General features: G+C 35.9%; 1 protein-coding gene across 4 annotated transcripts; it reads left to right on the top strand.

Annotated features, from left to right (window-relative positions):
• Window positions 1-1,540: 1,540 nt before the first annotated feature.
• On the top strand, window positions 1,541-7,254 carry LOC147856373 (dynamin). 4 transcript variants are annotated; one of them, XM_087329851.1, is made up of 8 exons: window positions 1,541-1,725; window positions 3,068-3,138; window positions 3,249-3,324; window positions 4,128-4,177; window positions 4,277-4,504; window positions 5,549-5,587; window positions 5,668-5,834; window positions 6,694-7,254. In XM_087329851.1, exons 1-7 carry the CDS (start codon window positions 1,578-1,580, stop codon window positions 5,815-5,817), a joined length of 762 nt encoding a protein of 253 aa, XP_087185977.1. In that variant the 5' UTR covers window positions 1,541-1,577; the 3' UTR covers window positions 5,818-5,834; window positions 6,694-7,254. The 4 variants fall into 4 exon arrangements, with proteins under 4 accessions (XP_087185977.1, XP_087185975.1, XP_087185976.1 ...); XM_087329849.1 differs by lacking the exon at window positions 6,694-7,254 and adding an exon at window positions 6,433-6,567; XM_087329850.1 differs by lacking the exon at window positions 6,694-7,254 and adding an exon at window positions 6,462-6,564.
• Window positions 7,255-23,446: the final 16,192 nt, after the last annotated feature.

Raw genomic sequence — 23,446 nt, 5'->3', positions numbered from 1 at the left:
GCGTCGGATTCATTCTTTCACATTTGGGCACATTACACAATTAGGAGAGCCAAAGAACCCACGTTCCCTTGCTCTAGTAAGTAATGACCTATGTATTCTATTGAAAGTGGCAATTCGCCTAGCTTATTCTTGTTTCTATAATTACTACCTTAACTTGGCAATGGTTGTAAGGGGAACATGACATGTTTCTTTGATGGTTTGAGGAGCTAGGATGTGGTGACCCAATTCAATTGTGAATTGGAAGACAAGGATGTCTTTGCTTCCTTAGCTCCCACAAAGAGCACACCATCTTTATTGCAAAGGGTCCCAACTAACCGTACATAGCCATGTGTATTCATGTACAGGTATCTGCTATTTATGCTATATTTCAATTGGATCGGGATCTACAATCCACTTACGATTTGTATACATGATCACTCAAATTGCCATCTCGATAGGCTCGTTTAATTTAATGAATTGTGTTTGACCCAAGCTAATCAATCAAAGAATCTTGAAAACATCAAAATGTTAATGTTCCGATGTATTTGATTTCAAATCAACACCTGAACCATTTTCTCTTTTGAGTATCAAATGAAAGCCAATCTCTCATTGAAATTTTCCTTTGAATGGTGACTTGTAAACCTAATTTTGTTTTCTGAAGAATATGGGGCATTAAAATGATGTTGGCACACATTAGCAATCTTTCCAAAGGAAGTTATGTGAATTTTGATGACATGGGTATATGTAGAGAACTGATCTTGCTACAAGTTTTTTGCCTTTTTGATTGAATGGAAAAGTATTTTCAAGTGTCCTTCCCGTGGATGAGTTGTGAGCGTGACCATGAATAATGGAGAATACTAAGATCCCTAGTGTTTTTACATTGAGAGATCGAAAACAAAAAACCAAGTGTTTGTCATGAGTCCTTGGCATTTGATAGTTGAGTCCCATGCTTTGGATAAGGTTTGTCACCGAATCGAATTGAGCCATCTAGAGCCTCTATGACTTGCTGATTGCAAGGCTCAGGCAATGGCATTGGAGTTGTCTGTGTTGCATGGAATGGCGTGTAGTATGGGTAGGCCCCTATTGCATGGTAGGACGAAATGGGAGGTCGTTGAGACCCGACAAGTTTTCAAGGTCCAGATGTAGGAGTGATTAGTAGGAATCAAGAACGGTTCGATTTCGACTTAACTTGTTTGGCCTTGTTCAAAGTAGACCGGTTAAGCCGTAACCGATTTGGGAGTTTCCAAACTTGAATTGAATCAGCTCCTAAGGTTTAGACATGCCGATTAAGCCTTAACTAGTTTGGCCCGAATCGGTTTGGGTTGCAGCTTGAGCCATCCCAAACCGGTTAAGGAAGCTGAAGCCTAAATTGAACCAAACCGGCAAACCATTTATAAACGGTTTAACGGTTCAGTTCAGGCTGGAGCCGAGCTGTTCCCAATTCGGAGTGCCCAAATGTGAGCAAATAATAATACTTAGCAAATTGGGTGGAGGTTTTGTTTAGCGGGAGAAGAGGCTGTGTGACACAGAGAGAGAGAGAGAGAGAGAGAGAGAGAGAGAGAGAGAGAGAGAGAGAGACAGAGGAAGAACAGAGCAGCATGCCACCATCTTTGGCAGAGAAGGGAGGGGGTGGATTCCGCCTGCCCACGCTCTATAACCCCTTCGCTATCAGGGTTCTGCAGATATTCACAGGATTTGGTGTCGGCTGTGGCGTCGGCATCGGCGTCGGCCGCCCCATAAACCTAGGTCAATTCTCTCACCTCCACTGTCTCTCTTATATTTGAAACACATTCCTATGTGGTATATACATATATACTTTTGTCTATGCAACGGACTTTATAATCCATGGACTTCATTGTGAAGTCGAATTACTGTTATCAAATGTATGTACTTAATCTAAGATTTCGTTGCACCGTGAAATCAACATACTAATACTCTTTAGGCGAAAAAGATTGTATCTGTATCTAAGTTTTAGTTGCCGTATGAAATTAAGATGCTAAAAAGCTGATGAAACCTGGTGTCGCATACCATAAAAGATGAGATAGAAAAGGAGAGGAAAGTTGTAAATCAGTTAGAATGAAGGGATTTTGATAATAGGTAATGCTCTTAAAATAAAGGGATTTGATACTGAGTAATGCTCTTAAAATTGTAATGATTTTTTTAAAACTCGAGTTTCTAGTATTAGTAGCCCTAGAAAGACCATCTTTCAAAAAAAATGACAACGTTTGTGAGACAATGTCTTCACGAATTTGACACTTTTTAGCATAAAGCTTGTAAAACTTACTGGTCCATGTCTCTAACTCTCATTTGTGATACTTCAAATCTGATTGGGTGCAATAACTCTTGATACTAACTTCACATCGACGGGAAGGTTTGGCACCTCGATGTCGGCTCTTCGCCACCTGGGGCGGTAGTACGTCCCAAGGGTTGACACCAGTCAATTCCTCGCCGCCGGCCCGGATGAACCGCTTTCAGGCACGTGCGACATGAAGACATCGATAGCAATATGGGGGAGGTTCCCATCGGGCAACGGTTCTGCCTGACCTTGCTCAAGCACGCTTTGACTGTAAAGACTTGGTGTGAAGCCTTGAGGGCAACGTCCCTCAAGATGGGGGCTGGGGTGAGCTGAAGAGGGGACAGCGTAAGCAAATGTGTATAAGCCTAGTAAAGCATGACCGAGGCAAGGCTAGGGCCATCTTCGACTTAAGCAGTTGAAAATTCTGTAAAAGATCTCAGTTGAAAATGAGAGATAACTTAACCTTGGTAGGATATTTGGCCAGAAACCAGGTGTATATTTTGACTTAAGCAGTCCTTCCCAGATATTTTGCATACATGTAACTCTGTTGGATGTGATAACAAGTTTATTGTTTGTAATACATCCAGTCTTTTTCGGACATGTTGATGTTTCCAATGGGTAGTGTATATTTTCACTTCAAGCACTTCCTTCCTAGATATTTTGCATACATGTAACTCTGTTGGATGTGATAACAAGTTTTTTGTTTGTAATGCATCCAGTCTTTTTGGACATGCTAATTGTTGATGTTTCAAATGGTTCTTAAATCATGCGCTTTACATGGATTTAATCCAGGTGCGGTACCAGGGTTGAATAATATTCCACTTGGTTCATTTAATGGTGTAGGAAGCCATGTACAAACTTGGGTAATGATGCTTTTTTAAGTTTTAATATAGTTCGATAACTTTTAAGGTGAAAATTTAATATAGTTCACTCTGATACTATTTTGATATGATAATCAATTTTCCTTTGCCAGATCAAGAAGTTAGGAATCAAGAATTTACAGGCAGGGATTGGATGTGGTGTTGGCGTAGGGCATGGGTTTGGATTAGGTGTGGTTATGAGAGAAGGAATTATGGATGAAGGATGTACTTTGGTTCTTTGAAATGTATGTATGCATTCATTACATGCATGTGTTGGTGTACTGTGCTTGATTTGAATGATTTAAGATGTGTGCTAATGTTAAAGGTATGCACCGACACACAAGAAATTGAAAACGTTTTCTTAGCCGAAATTCTAAATTTTAACCACAGGAGTTGCATGGGGCAGCCAAAGCCTAATTGAAGTCAAGAATACCTCAAACTTTAGAAGTGTTTGCATAATGTTGTTAGAAAGCCAATCCATAAGGTCACTCTCAACACATATTCTCAGAGTGGTGTAGATTCAAGATAACATATTCAATGTATCTTCAGTCTGGATTACAGCTCACTTATGTTGGAGAATTCGAAGTACAGAACACATTCAAAGCATTGTTAAGGATCATTAAATTAAGAATATGGCACTCTGGTATGACAGGTATATAGAGTTAAAGGAAGGGGGTTCTAAAGAACATAGAACGGAAATGCATCTATAGGTCATACATTTATCTCAGACGGGACATGAAGTCCTATTTATCTTTGTAATTCTGTATATGGTTATGCTCTTAGGTTTTCTGATGTGGAAAAATATATGTGAAACAACACAGTCTCAGATTTGCAGTTTTAAAGAATTATTCAGTTGTGTTATTCTGGTGATGTGTAAAAATAATGACAGGCTGCTAAACATAAGATCTCCTTGGTTGGAAAGTAAGAGTGGATTTCTAGCCTTTAGACTTCTTTCTCGTAAACAGCGCCTTTCTGCTCTTTTTGATATATAGGTGTAACTCTCAAACCAGGAGCTGTATCACAGCTGAAAAATATTACAGAAGTGAGTTACTCTTCACCTAAAGCTATATATTGCTTTCCAAAACCAAACTGTTGGGGGTTGTCTATACTAACCTTGTTACATCCATGTAATGGTATATAGCAAGGCTTGTCTATTCTCAATGAGCGAATGAAGTCAGTTACAGGAAGCACAGAAAATGATTTAGGAGAGGCTAACTCTACTGCTGTCAATGAAAAATCTTTGCCAAACTTGGGCATTATGAAAGAGAATACACCTCTACAGACAGAAAATCTTCTCGGTGGACTGTTAAATGGTTCTTCCTCTGTTCACCCTAAGGCTCAATCAAGTCAAGATGCAACAAAACTTGAGGTAAGTATTAGTTATCTTTTTTGTAGGGTTTTATTGTCTCTGGTAATGCACTTTCATTGTATAAACCTCAACTATAAACCTCAACTTCCTAAAAACTGTTGATTGGTAATGATTCAAATTCCAAAGCAGTCCAGACTTCAAGTTGCTAAGAGATGCCTCAAGCAGGGAGAAACAACCCTATTATATGTTGGACAAAATAACTTTATAATGGAGAAATGTTGATTTAAGAATTCCCACATTATTGACAATTCATATCCTTTGGATTGACACTTGACGCCCACATTATTGACATTGCTTCCACATTATTGACATAATATTAAAGTATATTGCAGAAAACTGTAGTTTCTAGAAATAGTGAAAGAGTGTTTGTAGTTTCTTAGTTTATAATTAAGTAATATTTGCAGCCATGCTCTGTATTCTCTCACCCTCTAATGCTAGTTGCTGCTCGTTTTTATATTTTGTGTATTTTATGTGCTGTTTTTTTTTACGATGTTGTGCTCCATTTCAACCTCCCTTTCTATGGTTAGCAACTTTGTTTTACTAGTATTGCCCTACGAATTGGAGCCTTGCTATAGTCGATCACAACTTGTGATATGCACAAGTCTACTCCGGTCTACTTCCTGCAAATCTAGAGATGTTATGACACCAGTCTCTGTTTTATTGAATGAAGGTTGGGAGTCTATCTCTGCATTTAAAAAGGGTTTGAAAGTCTTCATTGAACCTAGCATCCCAAGTATACAGATGGATCACTAGAGAAGGTTAAGGCCTGTTTTGTGGGTAATATTTATGCATGAATGCGAAGAGTACAAATGCGCCCTTGACAGCTACAAGGATTACCATCTGTAACTATTACCATTGCAGCCTCATTATTGGTGCTAGTGTTGCTTGTGGATGTGAAACTTGTCTTTTTGATGGATATCTCAAGCATGTGTTGGTACTCTTGATTCCCTTCATAAAAAATTGAAACGAATCCAAGAGGTTGCCACTTGCTTGAGAGAGGGATTATTTAACACATATTTTCTGGCTTTGGCTGCATTATTACAGGTTACCAGGTTGCAAACAGAAAATAGGGTTCTACTAACAGTAAGATTCTCTTATTTTGAAATTTGTGGGTTCCACCATCATTTTTGCTGCAAGTCATAAATTCTGTATAACTTTGACAGTTGCTTACACATCAAGAGCAGATTGAGCAACTGAAGAAAGACAATGAATCACTAAGGGAGATGCTTACACAAGCAAGAGAACCGGCTGTTGAAAAGGAAGAGAGTATATTAAAACGCGTTGAAACTCGGTGGAGAAGCCATAGGAGGTGATAAGTTTTGTAAGTAAGGTGAGTTTCTACTTATTAACATGTACTTAAAGAAAACCCCTGTTGAAGTAGGTGTACACATACATCTGTTTTCTTAAGAACCAGTATAGATCCATCTCATATTCATGAGTAAGGAGTATTTTGTTTGACATTGTTTTCTTATAGCGAACGATTCTTGGTATAACAATTAACCATTGTATTTGAGTATTAACATTTTTTATAAAGAGATTTGACATTTCCAATCTATGTATGATTATGGTTAAGCTCTCCCTCGGTTCTAGTGGTGCTACAATATGATTGCGTTATTGTACGTTAAGTATTGTGATTAGGAATTAACGTGTGATGATTGTTGCTGTGTAAGCTGCATGACTCTGTTTATTACAGGGCTATATATAAAATATATTTCCCATGCATCTATGACAGTAATAAAGTTATGTACTTGGTTGTTTGACACATTCGATGGCAGTGTACTTGAAGATCTTGTAATAATGTGTACATGTAGTTAATGACTTGATTGTAAGCTTAATGTGTACATGTAATCAATGACTTAGATTGTATTCTTTATGGTTTTCATGATTGTAAGTAAGCTTAATTAAGTTTCTTGCAATGTGATTGACAGACATTCCTCTTTGTGCTTTGTTTGAGTAGTGTTGGGCATTTTTGAAATCAACATTGCCCAACAAAAGTTAATTCATCCCACACATAAGGAAGATTGCTGTGTTGAAGCATTTTAATTATGTTGATTAGAATTAGAATTATTATTGTCCATAAGAAATGTATGTGGCTGCTGGGATTCAAGCCCAGGTCTCCACGGCCACAACGTGGAATTCTAACCACTAAACTACTGCCACTAACAACTGCTGTGTTGATGTGCCACAAGAGGACATTACGGAGGGAGTATTGCTCCCTTGAAGCATTTTAATTGTGATGTGCAACAAGAAGACATAATGGCGGGATTACTGCTCCCTTGAAGCATTTTAATTGTGATGTGCAACAAGAAGACATTATGGCGGGATTATTGCTCCCTTGAAGCATTTTAATTGTGATGTGCAACAAGAAGACATTATGGCGGGATTACTGCTCCCTTGAAGCATTTTAATTGTGATGTGCAACAAGAAGACATTATGGCGGGATTACTGCTCCCTTGAAGCATTTTAATTGTGATGTGCAACAAGAAGACATTATGGTGGGATTATTGCTCCCTTGAAGCATTTTAATTGTGTTGATGTGCAACAAAAAGACATCATGGAGGGAGGGAGCACTTGAAGGATTTTAATTGTGTTGATGTGCAACAAAAAGACAATATGGTGTAGTTACATTCACTAAACCTTGAGGATATCACCTGATACAATGAAATGATCTAAATAACTTTCAGAACAGCCTGACAATTGTTATCTACTTCACTTTATAATTGATAAAGCAACAACAGTTATGTTTGTGAGCGCTCGTTATTATATGAAGACCCAAACGTGAATTTAGAGTGAATAAATCAAAGTAGAATACCAAAGAAGAGTTTTTGCCATTATGATGGTAAGAAAGTACATCAGATTTCATAGAGGGTGACAAAGGACGGTATGATGTACAAGTGGAGCTCTTATGATAAGAAGAAACTTGGTTTGCTTTAGTGAAGTTGCATCTCTAATTTATAGTTTCCCACTTAAGATTGCATCCAAATTTGAGAGTTTCCTACTTGGAAGTGTTGAGTCATGTGATTTGTTAATAGGTACCTATTTGACATTTCTTATCTTTGTTTGTTGGAAAGAGCTATTGGCAAAATTTAGCAAAATACAGCTACATTGTTTCAACATTTATTCTTCACTCAATAGGCTTTACCCCGTGAAGTCCAACAAGGAAACAAATGTAACAAAAAAAACAGATCTGCTTGGCCATAATCATTCAACCTCATTGAGGAGTTGTATGAAAAGTTGTGGCAAGATGCACACTTAAATTAAGGGGTTACATACTCCACAAGTATAAGGTTTGTGTGGTCCTTGCCACACATATTCATTCCTCGCGACAAATTTGGGTTGTTAGATTTTGTAGCTAAGTAGGTTACATCACATGTTTAATGGTGTCACTCTCTATGAGGACCATTATTGTTACATGAATAATCACTAGTAGCCATTATGTTGCAAAAAGATGTAGTTGATGCCATTGGAGTCCATCACACCACCAATTGATGTTCTATAAATTGTAGTCTGTCATCCTCAAAGAGGAATTACTTCTAAGTAGTTATTGAATTTTTCATTGCAAATGCATACTTGTACATGTCCAAATTTTGGTAGTACCATAAATAAGTTAAAGCAAAGTTAGGTACCTCGTTCACATGGTTGTCATTAAAAATACTTTTGTAGAATTTTTTTGGCATTATAAACTTTTTGAGTATTATAACTTGGAAACATTGAACCAACATCCCTTGCACTTCTATTTATGTTTCCATAACAACTCTGGCGTGTAAAAAAAGGCTTTATATGCATGCAACAAGAACGTGTGCCGATGAACAAGATCACATGGAATTGCATCATCATGTATTCGGTGCATCCACAGGCCCACAACTCTTTTGTAATACCATCATGAGTTCCCACACTTTTTTCTAAAAGTTGATGAAAGCAAGGTTTGCTTTATGATTTGTTTTGGATTTGTTCGTGTGTTTGTAGTGTCACGCGTACTATTGTGACTTCATATGACGTGCCATCATTCCCTTTACACCATAAAAGGCTATTGTCAATCTCTTGAAAATGTAAATTTGAATACAGTTAAACTATCATGTCATCTTATCCCAAGGAAAAGAAACCAAATTGTCAACATTTGTCATATATATTTATTTTAACATGGTTAAGAATTTGTATCGGAGACGAGTATTGTAAATTTGTTTGTGATAGAAAATGCAATGGATGTTCCCTTTTTAGAAAAGTTATTAGTGTTACACATGAACCCAACTATTATAGAAGAGAAGGACATGTAAAGTGATGGATGGTTTTTTTATCTATAGAATGCACATAAAAAAACCATAAACAATAGTTTGTTTAACCATGCCTTTCTCTAGCATATATAAATATCATAAACTTCTCATCAAGGGTTGGAAATGGATCCTAGGAAGCATTTCTATGAAAATTCTCATCTATCTAACAACTTATACTCATTCTCCCTCTAACTTACCAATTACTAGATTTGGCCTTGTTTTTTACTTCCTAGAAATGTTGGTTCATCATGTTTGTTATTATAAAATCTTCCTACAATACTTTTGCTTTAGCAAAACAAGACATGTTGTGGCATGAGACATGTCTAGACTGGTTCATTAAAAACATCAACGAGACAATGAAATGCATTGATGCGCTTTCACATTTTCTAAAGAGAATGTCAAATGGTTTCACGATCTACTTGAATATCAATGTTTTCTCTTGTTTATGCAAGACATTGGCAATTGACACACAAATTGTAGATGTCATTGACTAATTTGTTTATGTTGTTATTTTTTACGACATTGTGCAATCCACCTTGCTTCATGTGTTGTCTAAGAATTGTAGATGTGAATCGTGTCATTTCAAACGGTGTTGTGCTCTATACAAATGTGAATCTTCATGCTCTTCTCCTAGTTATATGGCCATGTGGCTACACAAAGCGCATTTAAACACAATATTGAGCTTGAACTTGTGACTAGTAAAAGTTCAAACTCGGTTGCAATCATCGGATAAGTAGAAACCACTTGGCACTTCGTTTTTCCACGGGGAAAGTAGGAAACATGGTGGTGATGTAAGTATTACAATAAACCCTTGTCTCGTTCACGAAACAATCACATTCCGATTTTCCATTAGCTTGAGCTACGATGTATTTTCATTCTTAGACATGCCTTTTGACTTTCATCTATTTTGTCATATCCTCCCCTATCAATGGAAAGGAGAACCAATGTCTAAATCTAAATTTCTCCCACTTCTTATGCATGAAAATCAAAGACAAACCAAAGCTTAAACTATTTATTCTCCTCGTAAATTCCCAACCCCTAATTTGCATCATGATAATATCTTTTACACCTTTCACTAGGAGAATGCTCTTCCTCCAAGCTATGACAAAACTTCTAATGAATACTTTATAGAGCCTTCTTTTTTGCAAGATTCGAAATCCATTGCGCTAGATTCTAATAAGAGTGTGGAAAAGTGGAATTAGAGACAATTTTTTAATATAAATAGAGATCAATATCAATACATACGCTAATCATTCTAATAATTTGTTTATATTTGACCGCAAGATAGAGTTGAATGTTGACGAGGTGCAGTTGTCCATACCAACCTACTAAATTTGTTATGCTTTGCCTCTAAATGCTAAATAGGTAAATCAAGACCTACAACATCATTTTGCACCCAATCATACCAATGTAAAAGCACACTATGGTTATACATGCATAAATCAAAGCACTTTATTTGAATCTAGTTGCGAGTAGCACAAAGTTTCCTCTAGTTGGTATCTCGACAAATGTTTAAAGAAATAAAAATATCATGTATAGAAACTTTGGGAATGCCAACTAACAATTTGTTGTGGATAATATTTACACATATTTTACTCTTCATAACATTAGCTTGAGGTCATTCTCTCCCAAAAACTTGGCTTTACAACGTTGTCATGCCCCTTTTCCCATAAGATAGCTGGGGCCATATTTCCCTTTAAAAGACAAGGATAATAAAAGAGTTCATTGTTATAGCATAAGCTTAGTCACAAGAGAGTGAAGAGGGTTGATTCTCATTTAAAATGATTAAAAAAACATGTATAAAAAATATCCTTTGAACGTAAAAAATACAAATATGCATACATAAATATGTGTTTTTACCAAACCAATGAAATTGCACTTTCATTGTATAAACCTCAACTATATGTATCATTTAACTTGATCACCATTTTCTTACCACATATTCGTCCTCATGCAAGTTTGACATATGAAGTTCTACCTTTCTGTTTCCCCACTATGAACTCTAAAGGTCAGAAAACACACACATTATCAACGGTTCTAGTCTCTAGATGTCCATGATTCATCACTTACTTCAGTACCTAAATACACGTGTTGACATTACATATCTCAAACATTCTTGTTATGGACATAACTATAGGTCCAAATGTGAAGGCTAATGTATCATAAATAAATAAATGAGGAAGGATACTTATCCTAGGATTTGAGGCAACCTAACATGGTTAGCATCACTTGGGCACCTACATGGTGGTCAATGAGCCATTGGCATCAGATATAAGTATGGAACTAGCCACCTCATTTTAGTATCTCCTTAGTGAGACTCTGGGACTTTGGTGGGTTGGCTAAGCTCTTGTTTTGAGGTGCTAATCATCTACATCTAATCTAAGACAAGGCACATCTCTAGATGATCCATGACAATATGGGATGCCACTAGGGTTTAGGGATCATCTCAAACCCTTCCTCATTTATTTATTTATGATAAATTATCCTTCCTATTCGGACCTAACGCTATGTCCATATCAATTCCACCAATAATGTGTCTTACTTTGTTCTCCTAATGACATGAAGTTCAATAAGTCTTTTTATATCTAGACTTTATTGGAAGTGTCTTCCATGTATCAAATAAAAATAGTAATTAATGATGAAAATACTATATGGGAATCACAACCTTTCCAATAAATGTTAACCACAAAAAATAGACATTATTAAAAAGAGCTCGTGGGTTTCTTTTGTTTGAAAAATAATCAATGTTAGGATGCACTTAGGTAGACTCTAATAGAATATACCATCTCTACTAATATATAGAGCTTGAATAGTTCAGAATAAATCTATAAGATGTACATCTTTCATAAATAGTTTTCTAACAATTACCACAAGTTAATATTTTAGGCAATCAAAAACCATTTTATAGCTTTTGTTGTGGAATCTCATTTAAGGCTTAATTTCGCAAATGTACACATTCACTGACTTGCACAAGACACAACCTGTTTGCTCAAAACCATTTTTATGGGCCTCATGCAATATATTATTGCTTCCCCATTTCCAATGTCCAATGAACATGCCATGTTATCTTCGAATCATGTGAATAAATGTGTGAAACTTTTGACATTCTAGATGCCAACTATAAAAAACTACTGAATAACACATGTAAACATGTACAACTTGCATTATGCTTGAGTTTTTTTTAACCTAGGCTTGTATATGTGTATGTATGCATGCATGTATGTATGTAACATATACGTATTCTTGGCCTTTTGTTGAGATGTCCCAACTTGTTTGGATCTCAAGAAATATGGTAAGCGAGTTTGGTTGTGAAACTTTCTTTTTGTATCAACATTTATACATATGAGAGAAGATAGTACTATGCAACATTTTATGGAATGCAGAGATATGCCATAATTGCCTAAGAATGAAGCATTTCAAAATTCTATCTCAAAAGTCCATCTTATCATGTCTTTGGGTACCTTGCATTATATAATTAATGACATGAAGAGTTTGCAATTTAATAGAGCTTACCGTAGTAGAGGTAAATCACTTCATGTGTATATCCTCTAAAATCCATCATAGTGGTATGTATTTCATTGATATTTGATGATCTTACTATGCATTGTGGTAATTTCATTGTGTCATTGTGGTAAGATAGCCCTGATTGAGAAGTTTTGTCTTCGGAAGGCTGATTTGAACTTATATTGGGTCCACTTCCATTTTTACATTCTAGTAATTCGACTTGAGGATATGGGATACAATAAGAGTGTATGCATGATTTAACCATTACGTTCATTGTCATGTCTTAAGAATTGATAGTGAAACTAACCATGTCAGGCTTAATAATGATTACAATTGTACAAAATGAATACAATCACACTTGTACATTTAGATTATAGGTTCAGACAATTGAATGTTGGATGTTTTTATTGGTTATAAATATTTTCTACATAGTTGCTAAAAGGTGATATGGGTTTGTGACTAAAAGGTATAGTGATAAGAGTTTCCCTCGATCTATTATAAGTGCTACATAAGAACACCAAGTACATTTTTCATAGGGTTGGATACACATTTGCAACTCTTCTTCATAGTGGAAGTGGCAAGGTATTTCTCGAAGAGCATTGTTGGAACCATAATAGAGTTATTGGTGTTAAAAGATGATAACGTAGAGAAAATGGGTTTGTGACTAAATGGTATAGTGATAAGAGTTTCCCTTGATCTAGTATACTATTGTGAAACCCAAGTATAACTGCTACATAAGAACATCAAGTACACTTTTCATAGGGTTGGATACACATTTGCAACTCTTCTTCATAGTGGAAGTGGCAAGGTATTTCTTGAAGAGCATTGTTGGAACCATAATAGAGCATTGGTGTTAATAAGCCTATAAACACAACTGAGATTGTATGGGTGTGCATGACATTTATGTGTGTTCATGACCTTATCTATTATGTTGAACACTTGGATTTGGCCTTGCTTAGGTTTGAGTTGTGCCCAACCGTTAAATTGTGGCTTAAAGGCTTAGTTTCGGTTTGGTTCAATTTCCTAGTTTTTTAGATGGTTCGGTTCGGTTCGTAACCTTTTGGTTTGGTTTATATGGTTTGCAACTTTTTTACTACTAACTTCTTAAATTTAAAATTAAAACTAAAAAAATGTGAAGGTGTTAGTTTAGCCTTTTAGGTTAAATTTACTTTAGTCTTTTTGAACGGTTTGAACGGTTTGGTTTGGCTCTAAATATGTTGTGAGCAGTTTATTTTAAGCCCGATTTTTTACAAGTGGTTCAATTTGAACAATTAAGGTTTCGGTTTGACCGATATAGATTTAGTTTAGTTTGGTTTAGTTTCATGTTTGATGTTAATGCTTCAGTTTTAGGAATTCTGAACCGATGGAACTCAGCCGGTTACTTTAAACGCCATGCTTTGGATCCCAGATCATATATCCTGCCATAGGTGGATGTTAATAATCTTCTCTTAACACATTCATACATTCAACAATAACATTGTAGACTTCCTATTAATTAATTATAAAAGAAAATATTAAAACAACCCACTTTTGGGAAAGTGTAATAATTCCTTGCGTAGTACATTTATGATTGAAGGGCTTAAAATTGATATTTTTGACTTTAGACATTTGGGTTCTATGTAAGTTATGCTAACAAATGCAAGTACTTAACTAATATGGAGATCACCTCCGCTTTGAGCATGAATTGCAACATGTGTTAAGAATTTGCAAGGGCATGGACATTGGGTAGACAATCTCTAACAAAGGAAGATATTTCCAAGACAACATAATTGACAAAAAGTATGATTCCTAAATTTCTTCGCTTGAATATCAAGGATAGGATTTGTCCTTGAGTCAACAACAAAAGAACTCTGCAATTCCACAATACCATCCATCACATAGTACGTAAAATTCGTGTTCGTCTAGCATAACATTCGTTTTCCTACGTTGGAAAATGAATGCGAATGTTATTCAAACAATTTTGTTTTTTTCCCATTTTTGTAATGGTTTTATTTTTTGTTTTTTTCCATTTTTTAGGCTTATTTACCTCATAATAAATAGTTAATCCAAAAGTATGGTATTTATCATTCTTTGAGGGTGTTTTTCTTACACGAATGGACGTATGGTACGTATGGTTCATACTATGCATCACAATATCTTCATCTAGACACATATTAAATTTAACAACAAGAGACATGGATGTGTCCAATTTCATGTCGGTAAATCTATCTTATAAGCAATATTTCTGACAATACCATCCACCACACTATCTTCATCTAGTAGACACATCGTCAATTTAAAAACATGAGACATAGGATGTACCCAATTTCATGTTGGTAAATCCATCTTGTAAGGAAACTTTCTTATCTTCTTTATGATCAATCACAATACCTTAAAGATACTTTAGGGATCTTAATGGCAAAATGAATATATGGATCAATAATAAATTCTCTCTCGTGATGTATTGCACTCCACATATGTTGCATGTACACTTGCACACTCTCCACTCTCCGCTCTTGGAAAGCTAAGAGATATTGTGAAGATGAATGTTCGAAGGTTTCTCATGCCAACCACAGAGCATGCCTTATATAGTATCCCATTCATAAGGACTAATATGAGTGTATACCCCCTACATTTGTGTTGCAAACTTGTATGTCCACACATGACCCCTAGGGACATCTTACGATGACCCCTATGATACTTTCGTTCATGGCATGTCATCCCTTATAGAAGGCTCTTTCACATTCCTTGATGACCAAGTTTGGAAATGGTTTCTAAAACTTAACGCTCATATTCATAAGTAGCATCTAACAAAGGATGACCTTTCCAAGAAACTATTGACAAAAAGTATGATTGTAAATTTCTTCTCTTAGATATCAAGAATACAATCCATCCTCTTTTTTGGAAAAAAAAAGAAAAAAGAATACAATCCATCCTCAAGTCAACTACCACATTATCTTCATTTAATATACACTTTTTCATATACCAACACTTCCTACGAGTAAATCACCAATCATACATGAACCACAATATTTCAAAGATAGTTTAGGCAACTTAATAGTAAAACCAACATGGAGAGTAATCAACAAATACACTTGTTCTCCACCTTATGATCTAGGAGTTACCCTATTAGCATAACATTGTGTTGTGTGGACTTTGAGTATGATCGAAACCTACAATGAAATCCATGGACACACTTTGTCATTTACTATTTGGGATAACATACCCTCTTATACTTAGAGGTTTGACGAGGAATGCATCGACCCATGGCCTTAACACATCATTGTCCATACATGGCCATCCATAGTAGCGTGCATTTCCAAAATACCAACTAGTACGCTATCTTTATCAACTATTGGATAATTTGTCAAGATACTATATGAAACACAAATGAAGAAGATATAAGCAATCTCCTATTTTCTTGACGATTATTGAATGTTGTGAGGTAGTTTGTCAATATTGTATGGCGCTTGGATTACAAGTACTCAACTCTATTGAATGTGCATAATTAAGCTCAAACTAAGAAAACTTAAATGTTGAATGCTTCCATTAGTAAAATGCAAACACAAGCAATGGATAATAACTTTCCAAGTTTATTTGATAGATAGACATATATGCCCTCAACATATAATCCAACACTTGATTTATCTTTTTCATTTTTTACCATTGATCTCAAGATGTTCTTTGCTACTAACCTTCAGTTTAGTGCCCAATCTTGGAAACAAACTAGTTTAGAACTATCCCATGAGATGAAAATCTTGGTTTGAGATAACTGTTTTTGGTAATCCATGAATGTGGAATATATGGAAAGCAAACAATTTGGCTACTTGTGTAGGAATTAATTTCTTTATTATGTTGTGTTGATCTCAAGTATGGGGCAAAACCAAAATGAAATGCATGGACATGCGTTAGTTCTAATTTCAGGCAGACAAAGGTTGTTACAATCTAGGATAATAAACACTCTCATACTTGGAAGTTTGAAAAGGAATGCAACACGACCTTATTCTTGTACATATGTAACCACCAATAGGAACATGTAACAAACTATATCGTTTTCTTCCTAGTATCAAGATGAAATATGTACTTCAGAAATATGTCTATAATTGGTGCATTATAGAGAGACCGAATGGTAAAACTAAAAACTCATAATGATCAAAATGGGTGTGAAAAGTTGTCTTGTGTTCATTCTCTTCTTTTTTTCCATAAAAATTATCCTCCATTAGTATTAAGATTAAAGTAGCCAAAGGCAAGATACAAGATAATCCAACATTACAATGAATATTGTGCAACCAATCTTTCTAGATAAAGATAAAGGCAAGATACAAGATAATATTGGTGAACTTCTCCCTAAGTAATATTGTTGCCCTACCATCATCCATATCACCAAGTAATGTTGATGCCATGCCAAAGCCCCTAACATCAATTCCATCGTATTCAACATGTAGTGATATATCTTCGTTCACAATGATTCCTTGATCGCTGCTACATGTAAGAGTTCATCATATCCAAATGATCCAGATGAACCTACCATATGAAAATACTTGTTCTCTACTCAATCCAATCTCCTCAGGCCCTCATGCAAATTTGCTTTTGCCTCTGCCACCACCTTCCCTCATCCTTGTATAAACTAAAAACAAATAAATGTGCTTCAAAATATTTCACATCAGCCGTCTCTCCATTTTCCATGAAATTCCTGTATAGACAACAAAGAAAAAATTAGTTGTCCTCATCTACTCATGACATTTTGCTTCAACCCTCGACAACATCCTCACTCATCCTTTAAAAAATAAATCAGCTTCCTTTTCCACAACATCCATCTTGCCAGTCATTGCTCGAGTCCTGTATCTCTCTATTTTCAACAATTTCCTGTACATACACAAAACAGAATTAATCCACTCTCCTCACCCTCATAAAACCTTGCTTCTACCTCCGCCACCATCTTCACTCATCATTCTGAAAACTGAAAGTAAATAAGACTGCTTCAAAAACTTCCACATCAATTATCTCTCCATTTTGCATCAAGATCCTCTTGCCATTCATCACTCGAGTCCCGTACCTACAAAAACCAGAATGAATCCAATATCCTGAAACCCTCATGAAACCTTGCTTCTACCTCCACCACCATCTTCACTCATCCTTCCAAAATTAAATCAACTTCATTTTCCACTACAACCATCTTGCCATTCATCACCCGATTCCTGTACCTACAAAAACCAAAATGAATCCACTCTCCTCAAACCCTCATGAAACCTTGCTTCCGCCTCCGCCACCATCTTCACCCATCCTTTCAAAATAAATCCGCTTCAATTTCCACTACAACCATCTTGCCATTCATCGCCCGAGTTCTGTACCTACAAAAAGAAGACCATAATGAATCCACTCTCCTCAAACCCTTATGAAACCTTGCTTCTGCCTCCGCCACCATCTTCATTCATCATTCTAAAAACTGAAAATAAATAAGTCTGCTTCAAAAAAACTTCCACATCAAAGCATCTCACCATTTTCCATCAAAATCCTCTCCATTTTCAGTACTTTCTTGTATACACACACTCCTTAGACCATCATGAAAATTGGTATTTGCCTCCGTCCCTGTCTTCATTCATCGTTCTAAAAGTTACAATAACTAAATATGCTTCAAAATAATTCCACAACAACCCTCTCGCCATTTTCACCAAATTCCATATTGTCTACACTAAGAACGGTGCTTGTGGCGGAAACAACCAACGAGGTGGAACGTAATTCCACTTAACATCATCACCTGCATCCAACAAAATAGGAATATCTGCCCAAACTCTATGAATTCTTCTTCTTTTCCAATTAACTTTATTTCCATAACCCTTATAACTATCATACTCACCTTTTACTGTATGTATCACTAATTCCCAAAAGGTCTTAACCTGATCCACAACATGAATTTGTTCATCATTGTATAGTTTGGAACATCTCGCTTTCCACAAAACCCATAGGGCCAAAGAGGAAACAATCTACCAAACATAACACCGCGAGAAGAACTTGATTCCCGGTACGGAGGTTGAAATAGAGTACACCTGAAAACTTTGTGTTCATTCTCTTTAGAAGCTTGTGTTTGATGATATTCACTTTTCAAGTCAATCTTACTAATTATTTTAGCATTACCAATTGCATCAAGTAAATTACTAGCGTGAAGCATAATATAAAGATGTCTAACTATACTACACATACAGTGAGTGCCATCTTTCTTCTTAACTAGCATTATAAGGGAAGCATAAGGAGAGTAACTAGAAATATGTGTTCCCGCTTCTCTTTCTTCCAACATGCTCATTTAATATGACCTAATTTTGACCAAACTCACTCTTGATACTTATTTTATAATGCCCCACATTTTTGCGAGGTGGCAAATCCATAGATAATTGAAATCTAAATAGAAGCTATAGTGTTGCATAAGTTTTTGCCTAAGGTTGTGATACACATTGAAATTATCATTAGATGTCTTAGCTTTCAGTTCCATTAATTGACTAATCAAACATAGAAAAGATGACCTAGGATTCTTCTGTGCATTCCATGTTTTCTTGAGAATGAGATTCAAATGCAACAACTTCATGATATCAAAATCAAACTTTTCTCAATAATCTTGGATATTTAGATCTAACCTTACCACCTTACCATCAAAACTAGTCGATCAATACCATCAAGAATTTAAATGGTATAAGCATAAAACAATGGCACTATTTGAAGTTTCAAGATCTTAACCATCCTCTCATTTGGCAAATTATGATTGGATCCAATGCTGAATAAGACTATAACTGGGCTATCATTTACGAGTACCCTCATACACAAATTAGCTTCAAAAACTAATATCCCCTTTTAGCATTGTGTGACAAATGACAATAAGGAAAACTAGAGTGGATCTTTCAAACAATAACATTCTCTGCTCTAAATTCAGAATTTGAGTCATTCAAAGACTCATTTTCTTGTCCATTCCTATGGGAGCTAACATGGCATTAGCCAGAAGCTTTATCTTTATGTCTCGACAATCCTTAAATTGATATTGACCCAAACAACCAAAACATGGGCTTCTTACACACAAAGTTTGAGAATTCCTATTTCCTCTTGCTAGTTGTAGGTTTAAGGGTAAATGAACTTTGCATTGGCTTCTTAGACTTGCTTCACCCAACAAAAGTTTTCCCATTGCTAGCCAATGTCTTCCCTATGATAGTGATATGGTTAACATGTTTCCTACAATCATTGTATACAAAAGCCATCTCAATATCTTGACTTAATGTAGTATGTTTCTCTCTTTGAACTAATGGATTAAGAGAGTCCTTACTAAAGCAAATTCACGTACTTAAATTTAATGCCTAGATTTATCTTATTGTTGAGGGGTCAACCCAAATTTAGGCTTCTTACTTGAAAAGTTTGAGGATTCTTGTTTCCTCTTGCCACTCATGGGTAAATGAGCTTTGCATAGGCTTCTTAGACCCATCTCACCCAACAAAACTCTTCCCATGACAAGCTCTTTATGAACTAATGGTTGAAGATAGTCCTTAAGTACTAATGCAAACATTTGTACTTGCAAATAATTAAGTATCTCTTTAGGTATCCTATGCACAATTCTTGTGATACTTATTGGCATATTCATACATGAACAAGTTTGGTTCAATGAAGAAACAATTGTCATCACATGACCTACTATGCACATTGTTTTGAATTCAACCCATCTCTTGGGAATTTAGTTATCTTTAACCTATGTTCTCCACCATCCATATTGAGCTATGTATCGTAGGTTAAATGACATGTGTTTGATCATTGGTGATCTTGTACAATTGGAAATCTACTTTGATTTAACAAGCCATTGATAAACTGCATCAACATTTCAAATTGAAATCCTTTATGGAATATTTAGGTTTATCAAATTCCAATGGGTTGGTAACAGGTTTGGGATTGCTAGGCATACAAAGTCCACTCCCGAGTCCCAACTCTTGAGTGCATGTTTGACATTTCAAACATGCATTGCTCAAAGACATCAAGTCTATGGTTAACCACCTCTTGGCAATTAATAAGTATCTCATTGATGTGATCATAAATCAACATAATTTCCATCGAGGATTCTAAGCTAGGAAACTTTAAACTATTCAGGTTTATTGGCGCTTTATAATAATACTTCATTGTTGGAAGCTTGTGATAGAAAATAAGAGGACAAAGGTTCAAATCTATTTTTTCCCCCAAAAACAAAACTCCTTCATTTAGTTATAATATTTTATGGCTGAGAATGTTATGTACAAATCCCCGAAGGAACTTGATAGTTCCTATCTTATGTGGAGGGCCACTGACTCAAGAATGGGAGAGGACAACCGTTATTGGATGAAGGCTAATGGTTGACTTTCGGTTCCATCGGATCCACCCGTGATGCCATCGAATTGGCACAAATGTTCAAATCGTAAGCTAAATGTAAGGGTCTAGCTATCATCATCATCATCATCATCATCATCATCATCATCATTATTTCTATATATCTATATATTATCTTATACTTCACAATTGTATGCATGTTATCCTAAATTACATTCAATGAAAATATTTGAACGAGAGTTTATAGCGATATATGTTTGTGGTGATTCATTCAAATATGCTCATAGATAATAATAATGTTAAGAGTCTAATACTAATCAATAGACCAAAATAAAGTAAAAAGAAGGAAAATAGATTGGATAGAAGAACCCGTTCCACCCGACCACCCCCGAGCTATGATCTAGACATAGCCAACCTACCACTGACGTCCCATACCGCCGGATATTAGGATGACTAATACCTTGGAAGAGATAACACGATCATCAAGACGAAAGCCTAGCCCGTACCACCAGTGTCTCTGACAACAACCTTCCGACGTAATGTGCTTATGACGATAGCTAAGCCTCATATTTATACCTCTTCCTAGGCCCCTTGAATAGATGTGCCTTTGTAAAAGACTCTTCATTTATTGGTTGTCCAAATCATGATAGTGCATGCACCTGTCATTCCTTCTATCCAATCATATTAGTCCCCTCTTTAACATTAGTGAACATACCCTTCACTTATGTAAATATTAGTGACCTGCCCTTACCTATGTTATGTGTGCATAACAAATAATCATGAAGTTAGTAATTTCAATGCAATGCATATTATTCTAGGTTAATTTATTGAATCAATTAGAGTAAGAGAGAAAAAAAGAAAATGAACCCTTATGAAGATATATGTTTATATATTTATGATATCAAGTAATGTTGATGGTATGGAAATGATGATGACCACATGGGTGACAATTGTGGATGATCATACTAAGTGCTTTGATACCATTGCCACACACAAACACACAATGTGCTTATATATATATATATATATATATATATATATATATATATATATGAAAAGAGACATTCTGAAACCAAACATGGTGTGGGTGTGTTCTAATGCTTATCTCCCAACCATAGGGCAGGCCTTTACGTATACAAACCTCGATGGATGAGGGTTACTATGCATGTCCACCCCCTTGCCCACACAGCATTAGAGTTGTGTGTCCACATCAAACCCAAGAGTCATCTTACAATTTGCCCCCACAATACTTTTGGTCATGAGAGCATACAATTCATCCTTTAAATTTCTTTAAATGGCATGTCATATGCTTACAGTTATGAGAATAGGCTTCCAGGAACACCTCTTCTTGCATAGATATGGATCCTCGTTACTATAATTGTAGAATCTTCCTAAATTCCTAAAGGAGTTGCACTTTTGTTATCATTGGTGGGGTGCTTGCATCAACCCATGGAGCCTCTTCCTTAGTCCACATACTAATCCTCCTTACTTGAGTACACAAAACAAACAAATTGTCGTGTGTTTTGAACTCCTCCTCAAGATCACCATGGAGAAAGGTGGTTTTCATGTTCATCTACTCCAACTTGAAGTCCTTTTTTGTCATTCCAAGTGATATCCATAGTATCACCATCTTCATGATTGGAAAGAAGATTTATTCAAAATCTACTCCATTGAACTCCTCGGTGGTGAACCTTGTGTTCCACTTTCTACTAGGGATATTTGAGGGGAGCTTTAGCTTAAATAGACTTATACTACATAGTTTCTTTATGTTTTAATGAAGATACCAATCCCTAAATTTCATTAATGGGGATTGACTCCATATTCCTTTCAATAGCAAGAGGGCTCTCATGAATTAGCTAAGCTAATGGAATCCTCGCCTAAAACACACTGCTTGGGTGGGCAAGCAACTAGAGAATGACATTTTGTCCACGGAACTCTCTTTTTAATCTCCAAATAATCAAAGAGTGATTGGTTGTGAGTTTTGTGCTAACATTATTCCTTGAAGCTAAGAGGTGCCCGGCAACTTCCTTTGTCAATATTGCCTTCCCTAGGGTAGATGATGGTTGAACTCCAATGACCTCGGATTAGAGAATAAACACCATGTGAGTAAAGATGATGAAACATAGAGATAAGCGTTTTGCTTTAGACAAGTTCCTACTTTCAGGATATATCACACCCTCCAAAGAGTATATAAATTGTCATTACAAAAGTCAAGAATATGTCGAATCATCGATTACCACATCTTGCTTGGAATGTTGGATGTAAGCTACAAAAGAATCATAAAAGCAAGATTCTCTCATCCAATTGGGTTGTTGACATAAGGAAATGGTTTAGAAGATGGGGTTTGGATGATCGTTTAGAGCTTTCTGGCAATGCTATGCTGTATGTAATGATTGAGGAAAGGTTGGTGGAATCATTAAGGATGAAGTGGGAAGATGCTAAGAGAACAAAGTTAGAATACTACATTGCAAATGTCAACCCTGAATGTTGGTCTCAATATAAAGCAAGAATGCCTATTGATCGTATCCAACCTTATCTCAAATTTACCAATATGAGTAGTAATGCTCGTAGAGCCCTTAGCCTACTTCGCACTCGATCTCACAAGATAGGTATTGAAGTTGCATCATGGTATCAAAAGGTAACTAATTTGAAGACATGCAAAGTATGCAATGAAAGCATGGTAGATGATGAATGTCACTTGCTCTTCACATGCTCAACATATAGTGCAATTCATTCAAGATATGATGACATACTAAGAGGGAGTGATAACTTAAGTGTCATACTTAAGACACCACCGAGAAGGTTGAGCTCATATGTGCATGCTTTATTCACACATAGAGACTTTGTGCTTCATTGTATG

Source organism: Azolla caroliniana, unplaced genomic scaffold (genome assembly GCF_043228905.1).
Source record: "Azolla caroliniana isolate FFs.n. ecotype wild unplaced genomic scaffold, voAzoCaro1.0.p SCAF_13, whole genome shotgun sequence".
NCBI lineage: Eukaryota > Viridiplantae > Streptophyta > Polypodiopsida > Salviniales > Salviniaceae > Azolla > Azolla caroliniana.
The sequence above is the reverse complement of the archived record's forward strand: the minus strand, read 5'-3'. Positions and strand labels throughout refer to the sequence as shown.

Coding starts and splice junctions, on each gene's coding strand:
- LOC147856373 (XM_087329851.1), top strand. CDS start 1,578: ATGCCACCATCTTTGGCAGAGAAGGGAGGGGGTGGATTCCGCCTGCCC. Junction 3,139..3,248: donor GAAGCCATGTACAAACTTGG/GTAATGATGCTT, acceptor TTCCTTTGCCAG/ATCAAGAAGTTAGGAATCAA. Junction 3,325..4,127: donor AGGGCATGGGTTTGGATTAG/GTGTGGTTATGA, acceptor TTTGATATATAG/GTGTAACTCTCAAACCAGGA.